General features: G+C 38.7%; 1 protein-coding gene and 1 pseudogene across 2 annotated transcripts in view; both read right to left on the bottom strand.

Moving 5' to 3' along the window:
* The window catches only part of MINPP1 (multiple inositol-polyphosphate phosphatase 1), a 37136-nt gene extending 36379 nt beyond the window's left edge, over window positions 1–757 (bottom strand). For both annotated transcript variants that reach the window (XM_040254690.1, XM_040254691.1), the window contains exon 1: window positions 81–757. In XM_040254690.1, coding sequence (XP_040110624.1) covers window positions 81–717 — 637 coding nt within the window. In that variant the 5' untranslated portion in view covers window positions 718–757. The remainder of the gene's footprint in view (window positions 1–80) is intronic.
* Window positions 758–16090: 15333 nt separating this feature from the next.
* On the bottom strand, window positions 16091–17759 carry LOC120873779 (annotated as a pseudogene).
* Window positions 17760–18753: the final 994 nt, after the last annotated feature.

The raw sequence follows: 18753 nt of genomic DNA, 5'->3' as shown, positions 1-18753 counted from the left end.
CGGGGGACTGGGGTCAGAGGAAGTGAGGAGAGGCTGGAGTCGGGGAAGTCCAGGATCTGGGGGCGGCCCAGGGTGGTCACCTGCGACGTCGGGTGGCGGTAACCCCGGGTGGTAGTGCTGCCAGAGCCCTTGCAGGAAGGCGGCGCCGCTGTCCACGCAGCGGTGCTTGGAGCTGGTGACGAGCTGCAGGCGGCCGTAGTTCTCTCTGCTGAAGAGGGCTGGGAAAAGGGAGGCCAGGCGCAGGGCCAGCTGTCGCATGTCCTGCCGCCCCTTCTCCACCAGCTGCCCGTCCATCCAGTCAGCGTACCACAGCGGCCAGTCGGCCAGCGCGGCGCCCAGGTCGCCGCGGCCGGCAGCGCGAGTCCGGTCATCCTCGGCCCCGCGGGCCTGCAGCAGCCCGTGCAGCTGCCGCAGCTTGCGGATCTGTTTGGTCGTCGGGTAGCGGGTGCCATGGCGGATGAGGGCGACCAGTTGCACCGGGGTGCAGGTCTCCTCTAACAACTCCGGGTCCCGCCGCGGCGCTTCGGGGTCCGGCAGCAGCCCGGGGTTGACATCCTCATAGCGAGTCTTGGTGCCGAAGTAGGGGCTGAGCGCGGAGACCACACTGTTCTCCGGCTCCAGGAGGGAGCAGCGAGAGAGCGACGAGAGCAGCGCCACAGCCAGGGCCGCGACGGGCGTTGCGGAGACCCTGACGAGGCTGCACGGGCCGCGGGGCATGGTGCGCTGCGACCCGCGGAGGGAGACGTACCGGCTCGGTCGCCGACTTCCGGCTCCGGTGGGCAGGGGGCGGGCCTGAAGGGCGCTTCCGGCCGGTGCCCCTGGGATTCACTGAGAGACCTCAGCACTCCGGCTCTGAAGTGGTAGCTGTGCCTTGCAGAGCACCGAGAGGACAGGCGGGATGCAACGAGAAGCCCAGTGGACCCGTGGCCCAGGTGAAGCCGGCAGAAATCTCCGAGGAGTTTTGGAGACCTGTGGCTAAGGTGGAGCCTGGCATCTCCTGGCCCTGGAACGTGAGCGAGTTTCCTCATAGTTGGCGCCTCAGGGACTGACTCGAAGACTCCCGCGCTGTTTTCATTCTCTTGGCTGTGAATGAACCCGGATTCAGGCTTAGTCTCCAAAGCTGCCAAAACAGGACACGTTTTAACAGCTGACTCTTGTGTCATCATTCTTAATATTGTACTCTGTTTTTCAAAATGTAATTTGAACCAGCTGCATCAAATCTGCCTGAAGCCTTTGATGAAAATGTAGATTCGTGGATCCTGCCCGCAAATACCTCCTAAGCCCAAGGTTTTCCCGCGTTTGAGTTGCCCTTTTACAGCAGGCAGAGAAGAACCTGAAAAGAGGCTCAGTTCTCCAGGAAATGTAATTCCTGAACCTTTGGTATTTTTTTGACATGGAGCGTCAAAGCTGACATCAGCGAGACAGCATCCCAGAAGTATTGGCTTGATAACGAAGGTTTAGCCAGTAGAGACAGCAATCCTGACAACTCGGGTTCGTTGAGTCATGGTCCAACAGATTTACTCCATTATTAAGTATGAGCTAATCTTTGTGAAGCAAACGAGGTCTGTATTTACCGCCACTTTGAGTCCAGACTCTTCCTCCCACATAATTACATACTCAAATCAACCCCTAGGTTTTTTGTAGGTTATTGCTCAGAATCTCACTCCAGAAATCATAAATCTGAACAGTACCTTGGTTTCTCTACTTGTTAGTCTCTCCGTCATGTCTGACTCTCTGCAATCCCATGGTCTGTAGCCTGCCAGGCTCCTCTGTTCATGGAATTCTCCAGGCAAGTATATTGGAGTGGGTTGCCATTTCCTTCTCCACAGGATCTTCCCAGGGATCAAACCCAGGTCACGCATTGCAGGTAGATTCTTTACCATCTGAGCCACCAGACTCTGTCCTTTTAACTTGAATCCTAGTTTATATGCCAGCTAGGAAAGAGTATTAAAGAAATTATGTATGTATGCTCAGTTGCTTCAGTCGTGTCTGACTGTTCACACCTCTGTGGACTGCAGCCTGCCAGGTTTCTCAGTCCATGGGATTCTCTAGGCAAGAATACTGGACTGAGTTGCCATGTGCTTCTTCAGGGGGTCTTCCTGACCCAGGGATTGAACCCATGTCTTCGGCATTGCAGGCGGATTCTTTACTGACTGAGCCACCAGGGAAGCCCAAAGAAGTCATAGAATGATCCAAATAGGAGGAAGTTTGGGTTATGTTTTTCTAAGTGTAGCTTTTCCTTCAAAGACACTTTTGGTAAGTGTCTTTTGGTAATTGCTCTTGGTAAGTCCATCTCTAGCTTTATTCTTTTTTATCCATAAAAGTGCCCCTCTGGTCCAGAAACATGTACCTGGGAACGTTAAGCAGTAAGGAAAATGGTGTAAAATCAAGAATAGATTCCAACTTGAATGCTTCAAAATTTTAAGAACTGTGACAGGTAACCATTTTTAGAATATTTTCTTTTTTTGTTATACCATGTTTTGGAATGTTAGTGCCTGAATACTTATGTCAGTGATATTTCACAGGGCTATGCTCAAATTAATGTTAACAAACATCCACTCTTTATTTATAGACTTCCTTTTTTAAAAAAAATTTTTATTGGTGTATAGTTGATTTACAATGTTGTGTTAGTTTCAGATGTATAGCAAAATGAATCAGTTATACATGTATCTACTCTTTTAGATCCTTTTTCCATATAGGCCATTACAGAGTATTGAATAGAGTTCACTGTGGTGTACAGTAGGTCCTTGTTAATTACAGTTAATTAAGCAAACATTTGTGCCAGATGCATCTCACTATGTTTTACTTAATACATAGTGTGTTTTACTTAATAAAAGACATACATTTTATTATGTATTTACTTAATACATACATGTATTTAATAATCACCTCAGGCTTCCCTGGTGGTCCAGTGGTTAAGAATCTGCCTGCCAATGCAGGGAACAGGTTCGATCCCTGTTCAGGGAAGACTTCACATGCTGCAGAGCAGCTAAGCCTGTGCACCTGAAGTCCTTGCTTGCAAGGAGAAGCCACCGAAATGAGAAGCCCACGCCTTCTGCAACTAGGGAAAGCCCAAGCACAGCAATGAAGACCCAGTGCAATGATAAACAAATAAATAATGATCACGTCTCATGACCAATCTTTTGAGTCCTCAGGAGCTACGAAATCCTAACAGCATCACTCCATCCTAATGCAACAATCTTTAGAGAACTTGTTTAACTCCCAAAACACTAGATTTGCCCCAGCTTGATTTTATTTTTCTTTCTCTAATTATTCATCTGTTCATTTATGCTGATTATATACTTACATAAACCAATTCCAATTATTTTTGATGTCAAGCCAGAATGGCAAGTGATAAAATAGAATTAACTTCATGTTAATGTTTTTACCATCATGTTTTTGGCTAGGAAAATCTAGCATGACGAGAACAGAAATTTCATAAGCTTTGTATCCAGACTCCAGCTCAGTGACTCATTAACCTTGGGAAATTACCTATGTTCTCTGAGGCTTGGTTTCCTTATCTGAAAGTAGGAATATTAGAACCTGTACTGCAGGAATTCTTTGAGAATAGAAGATGATTAAAGCCTACAGACTGCTATGAATTATATTTTTACCATAAATAATGTTCAATGTTGTTATCATTCCTGTGCTGAGATGCTTAGTTCTCTAGCAACTGTGCAGTATAAACTTTCATCTTAAAGTGAATGACCTCCACAGACAAGACACACATCAAAGATCATTTCATAACTTTTCTTAAAAAAAAATCCACTCATCTCACCTAAAGACTGGATGGTTTCCCTTCCCACATAAGAGGCTGTGGGCATGGCAGCAATGTATTTGACAAATCTACCACAACACAAGAGATGAAATGGAAAATTCATGATTCTGCTTCCTTGAGGAGATGGAAGAGGGTGGAACCAAGAGCACAGGCAGAGAATTCAATTTGGACCAAAAGGAGAGGAGACTTTATCTCCTGAGGGAAGATTGGAAGGATGGATACACAGTTGGATACATTTGTTAGTCTAGCAGCAGAGAATTCATGGATTTCAAGCCTGGTGGTCTCACCTTCTTCAGTGACATAGGAGGCAAGATTGTCTGAAGAGATGAGGGAATAGGAATTAAGTCCCATGGAATGTGGAAATGGCTTAGATTTGTAGTGAAGAGAAAAGGGGAAACAAGCAGAAGTTTGGGTTGTTAGCTCTGAGACAACCCAAATGAAAGACTTGAATTGCACGTGGCTATACAATTTTATCCAGAAGTCAACATTATCTGTTGTGTCAGAGTGGAAAAAAACAAACAAACCTGAATTCTGTTGTTCTACATTATTCTAATTTGTCTTAAGTAGAATGTCTTTTCTAATCAATCTACTACATTAAAGAATAAGTTATTTGTCAGATTATTCATAGGACTTTTGAAACAGTAAAGTAATTCCACTCTTAAGATTACATGATGACATATATTTAGTATTTTACATTACAGCTACCTACTATACTTTTAAAGGCGTTATTAAAATATTTTCCTGGTGGTCCAGTGTTTAAGATTCTGTGCTTCCAAAGCAGGGGGTGAGGGCTCAATCCCTAGTTGAGGAACTAAGATCCCACATGCTCTAGGTGTAGCCCCCCCGCCAACAAAAGTTATGAAAGATGGCTTTCTGGTGAAGTAAAGATAAAGAAAAAGCTAAATTCTATGTGGAAAAGGATAGTCTCTGAAAGGACAGTATATACTAAGAACATGATTTCTAAAGTTAGAATTCCTGGCTTTTAAAATTCCAGCTCCATCACTTAATATCTATGATATCTTAAATAAACTTTTGCCTCAATTGTTTTCTATAAAGTGAGGAAAGTAATTATCTCATGGGATTGTCCAGAAGATTAAATGAAACAGTTTACATAAATGCTTTATTAGTTCCTGGCCCCAAATAAGTATCAATTACTTTTAGCAAACAAAATTAAAATGTTTATTATTGCTTCTCCTTTAACCAAGTAAATTGACAAGTAACCAGTTTTTCATAGATATCTATTATCTCACAGCTATTGCAAGCAACTTACCTTGTGCCTTTGCCAAGAAAGTTTTGTCTCTAGTATCTCAGTGCCCTGCTGTTTCATCCTTCCTTTGCCATTTATGGATTTGGCTCTTACTTGCTTTTTACTGTGAAAGAAGAGGACAACAGAAGAGGGGTCCATGCTTCAACCACAGTGCCTTCAACCTTGCTTGAATGTAGAGGCTGCAAGGATCACAGGCTCCACAGAGTGCAGGATAGCTTTGCTCCAAAGGAGCGCATCACCATATTGTTCTCCAGCAAAGCAAAGCTAATGTGAATTGTTTAAGTTGTTTCAACTGATGAATTAGAACTTCACTGAACCTCACAGCAATAATGGAAGTGACTTGCTGTTTTACTTTCTCTATTATACCCTGCTAAGGGAGTTATTTGGCAGTGACAGAGCTTCTCTTCTGGTGTTCTACTGTCAAAATCCTAGGATTTTGATTTTGGGAATTTTCCCCTCCCATCCAAAACTGGTTCTGAATCTACAGAACTATTTGAGAAATCAGATACAAAACTATCATAAGTTTAAATTACCAATATTCTTTCTATGCTTTCCTACTCCCATTAATAGCAGGAACCCGTAGCTTTTCACTTTCTAGTCCTGTTCTGTAACAAGTTTCAACATGCCAGAAGCATAATTCCCTCCAGAAGTCTCCTCCATCCAAAATATTGATATATTGCTTCCCAGGTGGCACCAGTGGTAAAGAACCCGCTTGCTAGTACAAGAGACGTAAAAGACACTAGGTCAGGAAGATCCCCTGGAGGAGGGCACAGCCACCCACTCCAGTATTCTTGCCTGGAGAATCCTGCAGACAGAGGAGCCTGGCAGGCTGCAGTCCATGGGGTCAAAAAGAGTCTGACATTCTTCTCCCTTATATTTTTTAAGAACAAGTACAGACAATAGCAATTGTATTTTAACATTTTTTTCTGAAATGTTAGTTTTCCAAAATTGAAAAATATTTTTGACCTGTGGGATCTTTTAGACAATTGGTCAGCTGACTCTGAAACCATGAGTGTTTTGTTGTTGTTGTTGTATCGTTCCAAACAATGGGGAACTTCCAGAACAAAAGTTTATTAGTTCATCAGGAAGGCAGTTTTTTTACTTAGTCCACTAATGGCAGTTTCATTTTTTTCTCACTAGCTCAGGCAGTAACCAGTCTTCTGTTAGTTCTTGTTCACTGTTTTGTTGTAGCATAAACTCATCTTGTTGTTTTGCTTATATTATGTATCAGTAAATATTAAAACCCTGTTAATACTTAAGCTAGAAAAGCCATGTAGGCATCTCTGAACCCACACACTTGGTTGCAGCCACTTTAGTAAATAGGGTGGATCACATGCCAATTGAAGCAACTATTACGGTTCCACAAACAACACCTCTTATTATCCCACTTTACTTTTCTTGTCTTACATCTTACACTGCATTGTAAGGCATCTTATACTTCCCTGATTTCTGTACTCCAAGAGTAGTTGTTGCTAAATCATTCACTGCTTAATACCTTAGATGCAGGGGGTATGGTGAAACCTTTTTTGATTCCCCAATATTTATTTCATATATTATATAAAGCATACTGTCAACAAATATTTGTTTTAAGGGTGTATGAATGAATAAATAAATGAAAATAGAACAGGCGGTATGGGAAGCTAAAATAAGATAGCTTTGCATTTGTTCAGTGTAATTATTCCCCCAGCTATCCCCTGGCATATGAAGAACAATATTTATATCATGTTTGGGTGTGGAAATCAAGAGGTTAGATGCCTTACCTAAAGTCATCCAACAAGCATTTGGTAGAACCAGTTCTAGAGTGTGATTGATGGAAACAGAGCTATACTTAATGCCTATCATATTCCTGACAAATGAACAGTGACTGCGAAGAGTGTCACTTGTAGCTGAGGCTAAAAATTAAATTTTACACATAGTATAATACTATAGTTGTTGGGCTTCCCTGGTGGCTCAGCAGTAAAGAATCCACCTGCAATGCAGGAGACACAGATTCGATCCCTGGGTCGGTAGGAGCACCTGCAGAAGAAAATGGCAACCCATTCTCATATTCTTGTCTGGAAAATCCCATGGACAGAGGTGCCTGGTGGGCGACAGTCCATGGGGTCACAAGAGTCAAACACGACTTAGCAACTAAACCACCACTACCACTAGAGCAGTTACTATTGGCTAACTATGCAACATTTAGTCCCCATATTTTCTTGGAATTAATGTGCAGGTGTTGCCTCTCAGGAAATTAAACTAGTCCCACCTCAGGAAAAACATCCTGACTGGTTTAAACTAATCCTGGTAACTCTAATTCTCTTAACGATTTTAGTTTAAGAAGAACGTATGATTCAGTTCCAGCCACTAAGATATGAAGGTCAGTCTACTGGGAAGTTTCTGGGAAAGTTTTTTGGGGTCTAATAAAGAATTAAATGATGGAGTAATGATCAGTCAAAGGCCAATGGATTGGAGGTTCTATTGAATCAGAGGAATGTTGCAGTTAGCACAGTAAAATATTCTGGAAGGAAAAAAAATGGTATTTAGTGAATGAAATGCTTAATGGATATTTTGGAGGTGGTACAGTGGTTATTGATTAATTGAGACATTTTAGAATATGAGATTAAGAAAGCTTAACCAAGGTAATTTATAGAATACAAATCTTTTATTTTTTTATTTTTTTCATTTTATTTTTTATATAAATTTATTTTAATTGGAGGTTAATTACTTTACAATATTATATTGGTTTTGCCATACATCAACATGAATCCGCCACAGGTATACACGTGTTCCCCATCCTGAACCCCCTTCCCTCCTCCCCTTACCATCCCTACGGGTCGTCCCAAATCTTTTTTTTTTTTTAATAGAAAGAAACTACCTGAGGGCATTTTATTGGTGCTTTTGAATGTAAGTAGGTCACAGAGGAGGACAAGATTTGGGATTTGTGGCACTCTCATCACACTGGTGCACCTGCTCACCGGGGTGGGGAGCTCACATCCTATTTGTGGCGATGTTGAGGCTGCAGGAAAACCTGAAGCTTGAAAATTATAACAGAGTTCAGTTCAGTTCAGTTCAGTCGCTCAGTCGTGTCCGACTCTTTGCGACCCCATGAATCGCAGCACGCCAGGCCTCCCTGTCCATCACCATCTCCCGGAGTTCACTCAGACTCACATCTATCGAGTCAGTGATGCCATCCAGCCATCTCATCCTCTGTCATCCCCTTCTCCTTCTGCCCCCAATCCCTCCCAGCATCAGAGTCTTTTCCAGTGAGTCAACTGTTTGCACGAGGTGGCCAAAGTACTGGAGCTTCAGCTTTAGCATCATTCCTTCCAAAGAAATCCCAGGGTTGATCTCCTTCAGAATGGACTGGTTGGATCCCCGAGTAGCTGAAGCAAAACTAAGGACAGTGAAGTTAAGAGAACTTTGAAATGATACATAATAACGACACAGTCCAGTCTAAATGTATTTGACCTGAGCCAAGGGGTAAACTAGAATGTGATTGGGTGGTCAGAGTATTTACCAAGGATATTCCCAGCTTGCTGTGATATTTGATAATATCTTCCTCAATTTCAACTATTGTGGTAGGTTTATACCCTGGAAAATTCAACAGGCATTCTGATAACAAGTGGAATATCTTTTCCAATCTCAAAACTAGCAGATCTTTGATGATACTCTTTAGGTTGCAAAGAATTCTTTTCTTTTTAAAAAATTCCTATTTGAGGTAAGACTGACATGCCAAAAGCTATCGTTTCCCCTTGTTGATCTATCTTGCTCTCCCTTTTGCCATAGCAAACTGAATAGAACACATCGTATAAGAAAAAAAAATATTGGCTGTTCATTAATACATTAAAACCTAGCTTACTTTGGCTATAGTGATAAGAAATAGAAAGAAATTGACAAAGAGAAAAATACTGAGACAGAGACTTATTTTATATTACCTCAAATTGCAAAATATCTGTGCTAAAACTGAAGTCACTAAGAACATGAGAAGCCAATGTCACATAGGAAAAACCTTAAATGTGCTAAGAAAAATTGCCAATCTAAAACTATATTCAAAAATGACTTATTTTAAAAGAATAAAGCCCTGGAAAGTGACATCGTGAAACTGATGATGTAGGAGACAGCAGCTTCCTTCTCCTTCCTCAACAAAGATCAATTCCCTTTAATCTTTTTGTCACTTCCACTGTAAAGTCATAAGGGATTTCCAAATTCATCATTTTGTAAATATTAACAACATCCCAAATCTTTTAAAAGTAAGGAGGTTAAAAAAAAATGAGAGGTCAAGAAATTTTGAATCAAAACTTTTGTTCCTGTTTCTAAATTCTGTTCTTATTGGACTTAAGCCCCAGTAGCGTCTCACCTTCCAGTAGCCTGTGCACCTCACTGCCCACCCCACCCCTAAAAACCCCCACCTAACAGTTCCATGAATGTTATTAAAGTATTTTACATAGACATTTTATTTTTAATGGATGCCATTGAAGGTTGGAAAGATGAAAAAGATCAGCAGCACAAAGATGTAAATAATTTAAAATATAATCTTAAAAACTTTCATTCTTAAAATGAGAGAGATAACACTCAAGGAAAAGGCAAATGCCCTGGACACTAGCATGTCTGAAGATAACTAGACCTGCTACATCATCTTACTACCAGAAAGGAGCCAGCTTGAAAACAAAGCTAAAGCAATGAGATCACACAGAAGAAAATGAAGAGAACCTGTCTTAGATGATGCTAATGAGCCGATGGATTAAACCTGGAGTATACTTACTATGAGCTTCTTGTCATCTAAGATGATAAATGTCTTTACTGTTTAAACCAATGTTTCATTATTTTCTGTAGAAAGCCTCCTAATTGGGGTAAGTATTGATATCTATTAACCACACTTAACCACTTAGAATGTCCTTTCATGCTTTTCTTGATTTCCCATAAGTCATCTACTGAGAATAACAGAAAATCATAGATGGTGATTTTCTGATTACAACCCATTAGATATGACTTTGGGTCTCTGAATGATCATAGTTAATAAAGCATAGGAAACACTGGGAAAATTAGGAAGTGAGTGGGTAGGATGAGATACTTGGTGATAGAGGTGATCCTGGTCAGGTAAAGTGAAATGTAAGCTAAGTGGGAGATGCAAATGAAAACAGAGAGAAGGCAACTATTCTTTTTTCTGGGTGGGAGGGGGCAGTATTCAAATCTTTACTTATTTTTTAATTTAATTTTTATTTTATGTTGGCATATAGTTGGTTTACAATGTTGTGTTAGTTTCAGGTGTACAGCAAAGTGAATCAGTTATACATATATTTATTATTTTCAGATTCCTTTCCCATGTAGATCATTACATAATATTGAGTAGAAGTCCCTGTGCTGTACAGTAGATCCTTGTTGATTCTCTTCTCTATACATAATTGTGTGTGTAAATTAATCCCAATCTCCTAATTTATCCCTTGCCCCTATGTTTCCTGCTTTGGTAACCATAAGTCTGTTTTTGAAGTCAGTGAGTCTGTTTCTGTTTTGCCAATAAGTTCATTTGTATCATTTATTTTAGATTTCACATATAAGCAACATCATATGATATTTGTCTTCCTATGTCTCACTTACTTCACTTATAGTATGATAATCTCTAGGTCCATCCATGTTGCTGCAAATGGCATTATTTCATTCTTTTCTATGACTTAGTAATATTCCATTGTATATGTGTACCACATCTTGTTTATTCAATCCTCTGTCGATGGACATTTATTTTTCCTCCATATCCAAGCTGTTGTAAATAGTGCTACAATGAACATTAAGATGCATACATCTTTATGAACTATGGTATTCTCCAGATATATGCTCAGGAGTGGGATCGCTGGACCTATGGTAGCTCTATTTTTAGCTTTTTAAGGAACCTCCATACAGTCCTCCATAGTGGCTGTATGAATTTACATTTCCAACAACAGTGTAGGTTTCCTTTCTTCCCCATCTTCTCCAGCATTTATTGTTTGTAGATTTTTTTTGATAATGGTAGTTCTGACTGATATGAGGTAACACTTCATTATAGTTTGGATTTGTATTTCTCTAATAAGTAGTGAGAAGAAAATGACAACCCACTGGAGAAGGAAATGGTAATCCACTCAAGTATTCTTGCCAGCGAAATCCCATGGTTGGAGAAGACTGGCAGGCTACGCTCCATGGGGTTGGAGAGAGTCAGACATGACTTAGTGAATAAATAATAACAATAATAAGTGATGTTGAGCATCTTTTCATGTGCTTTTTGGCCATCTGTATGTCTTTTTTGGAGAAATGTCTGTTTAGGTCTTCTGCCAATTTTTTGATTGGGTTATTTTTTGATATTGAACTGCATGAACTGTTTGTATATTTTGGAGATTAAGCCCCTTGTCAGTTGCTTCATTTGCAAATATTTTCTCTCATTCTGACTGTTGTCTTTTTGCTTCATTTATGATTTTCTTTGCTATGCAAAGAAAAAGTTTAGTTAGTTCCCATTTGCTTATTTTTGTTGTTATTTTCATTATTCTAGGAGTAATGGATAAAAAAGACCCTGTTGTGGTTTATGTCAGAGAGTTTTCTGCCTATGTTTTCTTCTAAGAGTTTTATAATGTTCAGCCTTACATTTAAGTCTTTAATCCATTTTGAGTTTAGTTTTGTGTATGGTTTTAGAGAATTTTCTAATTTCATTCTTTTACATATAGCTGTCCAGTTTTCCCAGGAACACTTATTCAAGAGACTATCTTTTCACCATTGTATATTCTTGCTTTTTTGGTCATAGATTAATTAACCATAGGTGTATGGGTTTATCTCTGGACTCTCTAACCTGTCCCATTGATATATATTTCTGGTGGTTTTCTTTTTTCTGGTGCCAGTACCATACTCTTTTAATTACTATAGCTTTGTAGTATAGTCTGAAACTAGGGAGCCTGATTGCTCCAGCATTGTTTTTCTTTCTCAGGATTGCTTTGGCTATTCGAAGTCTTTCATGTTTCTGTACAAATTTTTGAGTTTTTGTTCTAGTTTTTTACAAATTCCATTGATAATTTGATAGCAATTGCATTAAATCTGTACATTGCCTTGGGTGGTATAGTCATTTTGACACTATTGATTCTACCAGTTCAAGAACATGGTATATCTTTCCATCTGTTTGTGTCATCTTTGATTTCTTTTATCAGTATCTTATAGTTTTCAGAGTACAGGTCTTCTGTCTTTTTAGATAGGTTTCTTCCTAGGTATTTTATGCTTTTTGATTCAATGGTAAATGAGATTGTTTCCTTAATTTCCTTTCCTGATCTTTCATTGTAGTATATAAGGACTACAAGAGATTTCTGTGTATTAATTTTGTATCCTGCAACTTTACTGAATTTATTGACTATCTCTAATAGTTTTCTAGTAGCATTCTAATTTAGATCCCTTTTATTTCTTTTTCTTTTCTGATTTCTTTGACTAGTACTTCCAAAACTATGTTGAATAAAAGTGGTGAGAATGGAAATCCTTGTCTTATTCTTGATCTTAGATGAAATGCTTTCAGCTTTTCACTGTTTAAAATGATATTAGCTGTGGGTTTGTCATATGTGGCAGAAGGGCGACTATTCTGAGTAGAGCCAGTCTTAGGGACATAGGAGCCATATGTTTGGGGGAGAGTTGTGAAACCCATATTATAGTAGTGGCATCAACCCATATTCTTCTCTCCAGGGAGAAGTCAATGTTCATGGTATATGAGAGAGTGCTTGTCATGCTTGTTTTCTTCAGAAACAGACCAAGTTCGGATGTGTCTCATGATAACATGATGGTCTAAAAATGAGAGGCTTGATTTTAGTTTTTCCTGTAAACATCCCAGAGGCCCATGATACTACTTTCTTTCAGCCTGGCACAAGTCTCATAAACTAGAAGATAGTTTAACATTCAAAGTATGGTAGTTTTCCCTCATGACTTTTGCCCTTTTCTAAATATGGTATCTTCATAATGATATAGTAATATTCTTTTGCAAATTATATGAGAGCTGTTAACATGGATTTAAACGTAAATCTAACAAATAGGTTGGTCTTTGCCTGATGACTCAGAGATTATTATTTATTCTTGCATTTTAGGCATCTTAGAAAAATTAATTCCTGCGTATGTTATATTCAATTGAATTTGAAGCCATAAAGAGGAAAGAAATAATAAGAACTGGAGTAGAAATAAATGAAATGGAGACTAGAAAGGCAATAGAGAGGCTCAATGAAGCCAAAAATTGATTGTTTGAAAGAAAAAAACAACAAATTGACCAATCTAAAGATTAAGAAAAAAGAGAAAATACTCAAATTCTAAAATCAGAAATTAAATAGGGGATATTATCACTGACTTTACAGGAATAAAAGGTATTATAACAAACATGGGAGTGGGTAGCCAATCCCTTCTCCAGGGGATCTTCCCAACCCGGGGATTGAACCTGAGTCTCCCACATTGCAGATATATTCTTTATCATCTGAGACACCAGGGAAGCCCCTATAACAAACACACAAACTACCAAAACTAACTAAAGAAGAAATAGAAAATCTAAATAGACCTATAACAAATAAGGAGATTGCATTAGCAGTTGGAAATCTCACAACACAGAAAAGCCTAGGACACATAACTGCACTGGTGAATTCTACAAACATTTAAAGAAATAACATGATTACCTCTCAACCTCTTCTAATATTTAGAAGAGGAAAGAATACTTCTTAACTCATTTTATGAAGCTATCATTATCCTGATACTAAAGCTAGTGAAAAAGACACTACAAGAAAACTATGGGCCAATATTCCTTGTGAATGTAGATATAAAATTCTTCAATAAAATGCTAGCAAATAGAATTCAGCAGCATGTTAAAAAGATCACACACCTTAACCAAGGGGGATTTATCCCAGAAATGCAAGTGTAGTTCAACACACAAAAGTCAATCAGTATAATTCACCACATTAATAGAATAAAGGAGGAGAACCATATGTCCATCTCAATTGATGCTGAAAAAGCATTTGACAAATCCAGCATTTCTTCATGATAAAAACCCTTATTAAACTAGGGATAGAAGGGAACTGTCTCTACATGGAAAAGGCTATATATAATGAACTCCCAGGTAACATCATCCTCAAGGGAAAAAGACTGAAAACTGTTCTGCTAAAATCTGTGCTTGGTGTTTGAAAGTCAAACATTCAGAAACCTTAAGTGTTCTTGAAGAAGAATAGATTTTCTTAAAGTTTCTGGGCGGGGGGTGAGGGGGAAGCGGGGGGTGGGGAGGAAATGTTCTCCTCTGTATTAAAACTTCTTCATGGACTTCCCTGGTGATCCAGTAGTTAAGAACCCATCTGCCAGTGCAGGTGACACAGGATTCAATCCCTGCGCTGGGAAGATTTCACATACTGAGGGGCAGCTGAGCCTGCGTGCCACAACTGCTCTCTAGAGCGTGTGCTCCACAACACGAGAAGCCAGCACAACGAGAAGACGGCACGCTGCAGCTAGAGAGGAGCCCCCACTCTCCATAACTAGGGAAAGCTGGTGCGCAGCAGCGAAGATCCAGTACAACCAAAAACAAATAAATGAAAATTTTTTAAAAAAGGGAGAAACTTCTTTATAATGAACATTGTTATATTGTACACTAGGTAAAAGTATTACTTATTGAAGTTCTTAAGTAATTGTTATTGTTCCTATAACTGGAGTATTTGATGTGTATTTTATATATATACAGTTTGCAAACAATAGGAAATCTAGAGGACTGGGTTAGTTATTATCCTCTCTTTTACATGTGAATACAATAAAACAATTTTAAAGAAGTTTAAAAATTTTAATGAGAATATATAAAAACATTTGATGATTTGGGATATAGATAAGGAATGGCTGCTTGTTTTTTAAAGGCATTTCTAGATTCTTAATATTTGGGCCAATTACTGTGACAGAATTTCTGCCCTCAAACCAAATCCCAATGATAAGATATCTATTCTTCACATGAGCAACGACTGAAGTACATAGGATTAAACAAAATATTCATGTCTGTTATAGGATTAAGAAAGTGAGGAAAATGTAAAGCGATAATGTGCTAGTTACCTCAGAGTGGTTGGTTCAGATATGGTGATACAACAGAGTTGAAACAGAAAGGGACAGTGTCAGACCCAAGATAACTATGTCAGGAGCTGAAAACTGCTTTGAATTTTTATCCTAAAGATAGAAATAACATTCTTATGAGAAATTGAACATTAAATATTAATAGATATGTATTAAATCGATTTTGCTTGTTGACACATTTGTTTGTTTGACAAACAGTTATTGAGTAGCTATGTGGTAGTTTTTAGGCCTCAATTAATCCAAAGCAAAATTGTGAAGTATGAAGTTTCATTTCAGTCATTTTGCCTCTTTGTACTATGCTCCTTTTGGATCCTTCAGCCTTCCTTTCCCTCCTTCAGGTTTAAAAACTAATAACATTAAGACTCTGGTGACAGGAATGACAAGGCTCCTTAGGATGAAAGATGATTGTGTTCAGAGGAAAGAAAAGTATGTGTTTAGGAACAAAGCTCTACCACATTGTTAAATTCTACTATTAATATCTGTGGATAGACGGAATTAGGGGGCACATTATATTCTTTTTGTTTTCTATTGTAATGTTATGCCTTGCTTTCATAATATATGAAAAAAAGTACATATAAGAAAAGTAACAACAAAAAAAAGTGTTAAAATTTTTTTCTACCATTTCGGTGTTTTTTCTTTCTAATTCATTTTTAGTCTATCAGGCATACTTTGCTTGTTTGGCAATGTTCTTTAAATTGTTTAAAAACTTTTGCAAATCGATCAACACTAAATGTTCCGAAGCACTACAGACATTATAACTTTTATGCATCATGTAAACGTGAAGCTTGGTATGAGGCAATGAACATTTTAAGTTGTTTTAAAATTTAATATTGGACATTTAGAGTGCTCTCTACTTGACACTATTAGTGATAGAGTTGAACAAATATAACTAGTTACTATGTTTAATCAAATATTTGACTAAATCATTGCTTTTCTTTGGGATCTTGAAGGATATAATATAGTATGAAGGAAAAGATTAAAGTAGATTAGGATGTGACCATGCACAGCTAAAACAGTACTTTGTTATTTTCCTTTTTTCTCATTTTTGAAGGTGGTTGATATCTACTTTTCCTCTTTCTTTTCCCCTCTCTTTCTTTCAGCTTATGAAGATTCCTAGTACAAACAAGAGGAGAGTTACCTGCAAATATACAAACTATAGATCCACTGGGTCTTCCTGTTGCAGAAGACTCTCACATTGTCTGATATTCTTTTTCTTTTTCCTCAGTTTCTTTGTTGATACCTTAATATTGCAAGCCTGCTCCATTAACCTTCTTACATTTTCCTCTGCCTTGTATCTCTGAATAACTTAATTTTTTTAATAGTTGAAGAATTATTGCTTTACAATATTGTATTAGTTTCTGCTGTACAACAGTGTGAATCAGCTATATGTGTACATATATTCCCTCCTTCTTGAGCCTCCCTCCTACTCTGCCATCTCTAATTAACTCTAGAAAGCTGAGCTCTGAAGAACTTTTAAGTACCTTCAAATTCAGCTTACAGAAAATCTCTCTTTTAGGTTTTTCGGAGAGCCAAGGCTACATGAAAGATTATGTTCAATCCTTCACAAAGCAGTAAGTCAGTGATAGGGAAGACCATGCAGAGTGGGAACTTGACAGTAAAAGGAGTGAGAAACCACTGGGGTTCATACATATGAGCTTCCAGATTCAGATCAGAAAAGTGATTGTGCAGGTCCAGTGACTGCCCTTGACAGTCTCTCTCACTGATGGAATTTGCAGTGATGGTCTTCAAAGCTGTTCTTGAAGTCTCATAAACAGTCATTCCTGATTTTCACCAAAACACAGAATACTGTTCCTCTGGCATATGCAGCAGTGATACGGCAGCAAGAAAAAACTGTTCTTGATGAATGTCTTCATCTTAGAGTAGGCCTTGCAGATCTTGTAGAGCAATTCCTGGCCATGTCCTCTGGTATCTTTAATTATATGCAAGAAATGTATGATGAATATCACTTCCTGGGCTTAGTTCACTGTGATAAGAAATTGATATCTATCTAGCTTGCCCGGTTGTCATGGCAGCCTGCTAATCATTACCTCTCTCTTCAGTGCTTCAGGAACACCACTCTTTTCCACAGCAGCTAACCCTTTCTGTCGTGGACCAACGTTATTGTACCATCTTTCTAACAATTCTCCCCAGAATATAGGATCGTCTCAGGACAGCCCTTAGCCACACCACCTATCACACTTGAGAGTTCATTATCACTCTCCTCTTGTGCTTCATCCTCCTGCGGTGACACTGGACCCCATCCACCAACAGGAGTGATTGGTTCCTTTTCAGACTTGCACTGTCAACTTACCACCTCATGTATTTCCTGCGTTGGTCCGGCTTTTTCCCTCAGGCTGTTCCAACCTTGTGAAGAAGTAAAAGGGTTTCTCCTAAAATGCCACAAACACTCTTTTGCAGGGTACTCATGTACAGCTGACTCCAGCTGAAAATAGATAGCCTCCACTGCCTCCATGACTACCATATCCTTTGCCACAGTCATATATACTCGTTTATCTTCTGGAGTTTCTTCATTAAGTGCCGAAATATTGATGCACTGCTCTTCCACATGCCGGTGATAATATAAGCTCTCCCGTCATAGCTCTTTCCCATGGATTCCATCTCCAGTAAATAAATGTCATAGTTCTTCATGTTTCAACCTAGGCTTAATAAGATTCCAAAACATCTTTCAGTAGCTAATTCTTTGTTAGAAAGTTGCTACACTGTAATCACAACCTTCTTTTCTATTCCCTGTTTTAATTTGACAGTATTTTTTTAAGTGTTATATTAGTATGAAAAATTATAAAATAGGGAGTGAAAGTCTTCCTCTCTCCGATCTTCCCTATTCAAATTTCCAAAGGTAAAACCATTGTTTCTTATGTATCCCGACATTTGCTATTAGAATGCAAACATGTATATCTGTATGATCCGTATGTGTATATATGTGTATATGTACACATACACACACAGAGGATCAAACCAAACTAACTTTTCTTTAGCTTACTTTTTCACCCAAAAATGTATCTTAGGCATTTTTCCGTGGAAATGCATTTTTTTTAGTGGCTCCATAGCATTTTATCTTATGGCTGTACCATAATTTATTTAATGAGTCCTCTCATGATCACATTAGATGGTTTCCTGTTATGTACTATGTCAAGCAATGTTACAGTAATCATACATACTTGTATATGAGCTTATATGTAAGAAAAATTTCTAAACATGGAATTTCTAAGTCAACAAGTATTTTGCTATCAGTAGATGTTACCAACTTGTTCTTTAAAAATGTAATACCGGTTTATACTACCCCCAACAGTTGATGGGAATGTCTTGTTTCCCTTCCCTCTGGCCTACACTGAGCATCATCAATCTTCTTAATCTCCAGTGTATAAGATGAAAAATGATATCCTACTTCTGGCTTTTGTTTTGTTTTGTTTTGTTTTGTTAGAAGTGCCAGTGTGAGGAAAGTCTTAGTGATTGATGGAACCATACAACAATAAGTAAAGTACAATGACAGAATGTGTTAAACTGAAACTACCAATGCGAGCCATAAAGAGCAATCTTTACTGTGGCAGTCCAGTGCAGCCACAGAAGAAGCACTTTTGCTTACCACCATGCTTATAATATCCACCTCTGGGCCCATACTTTGATCTCTATGTCATTC

The sequence above is a fragment of the Oryx dammah genome, unplaced genomic scaffold (genome assembly GCF_014754425.2).
Source record: "Oryx dammah isolate SB20612 unplaced genomic scaffold, SCBI_Odam_1.1 HiC_scaffold_14, whole genome shotgun sequence".
NCBI classification, from domain to species: domain Eukaryota; kingdom Metazoa; phylum Chordata; class Mammalia; order Artiodactyla; family Bovidae; genus Oryx; species Oryx dammah.
The sequence above is the reverse complement of the archived record's forward strand: the minus strand, read 5'-3'. Positions and strand labels throughout refer to the sequence as shown.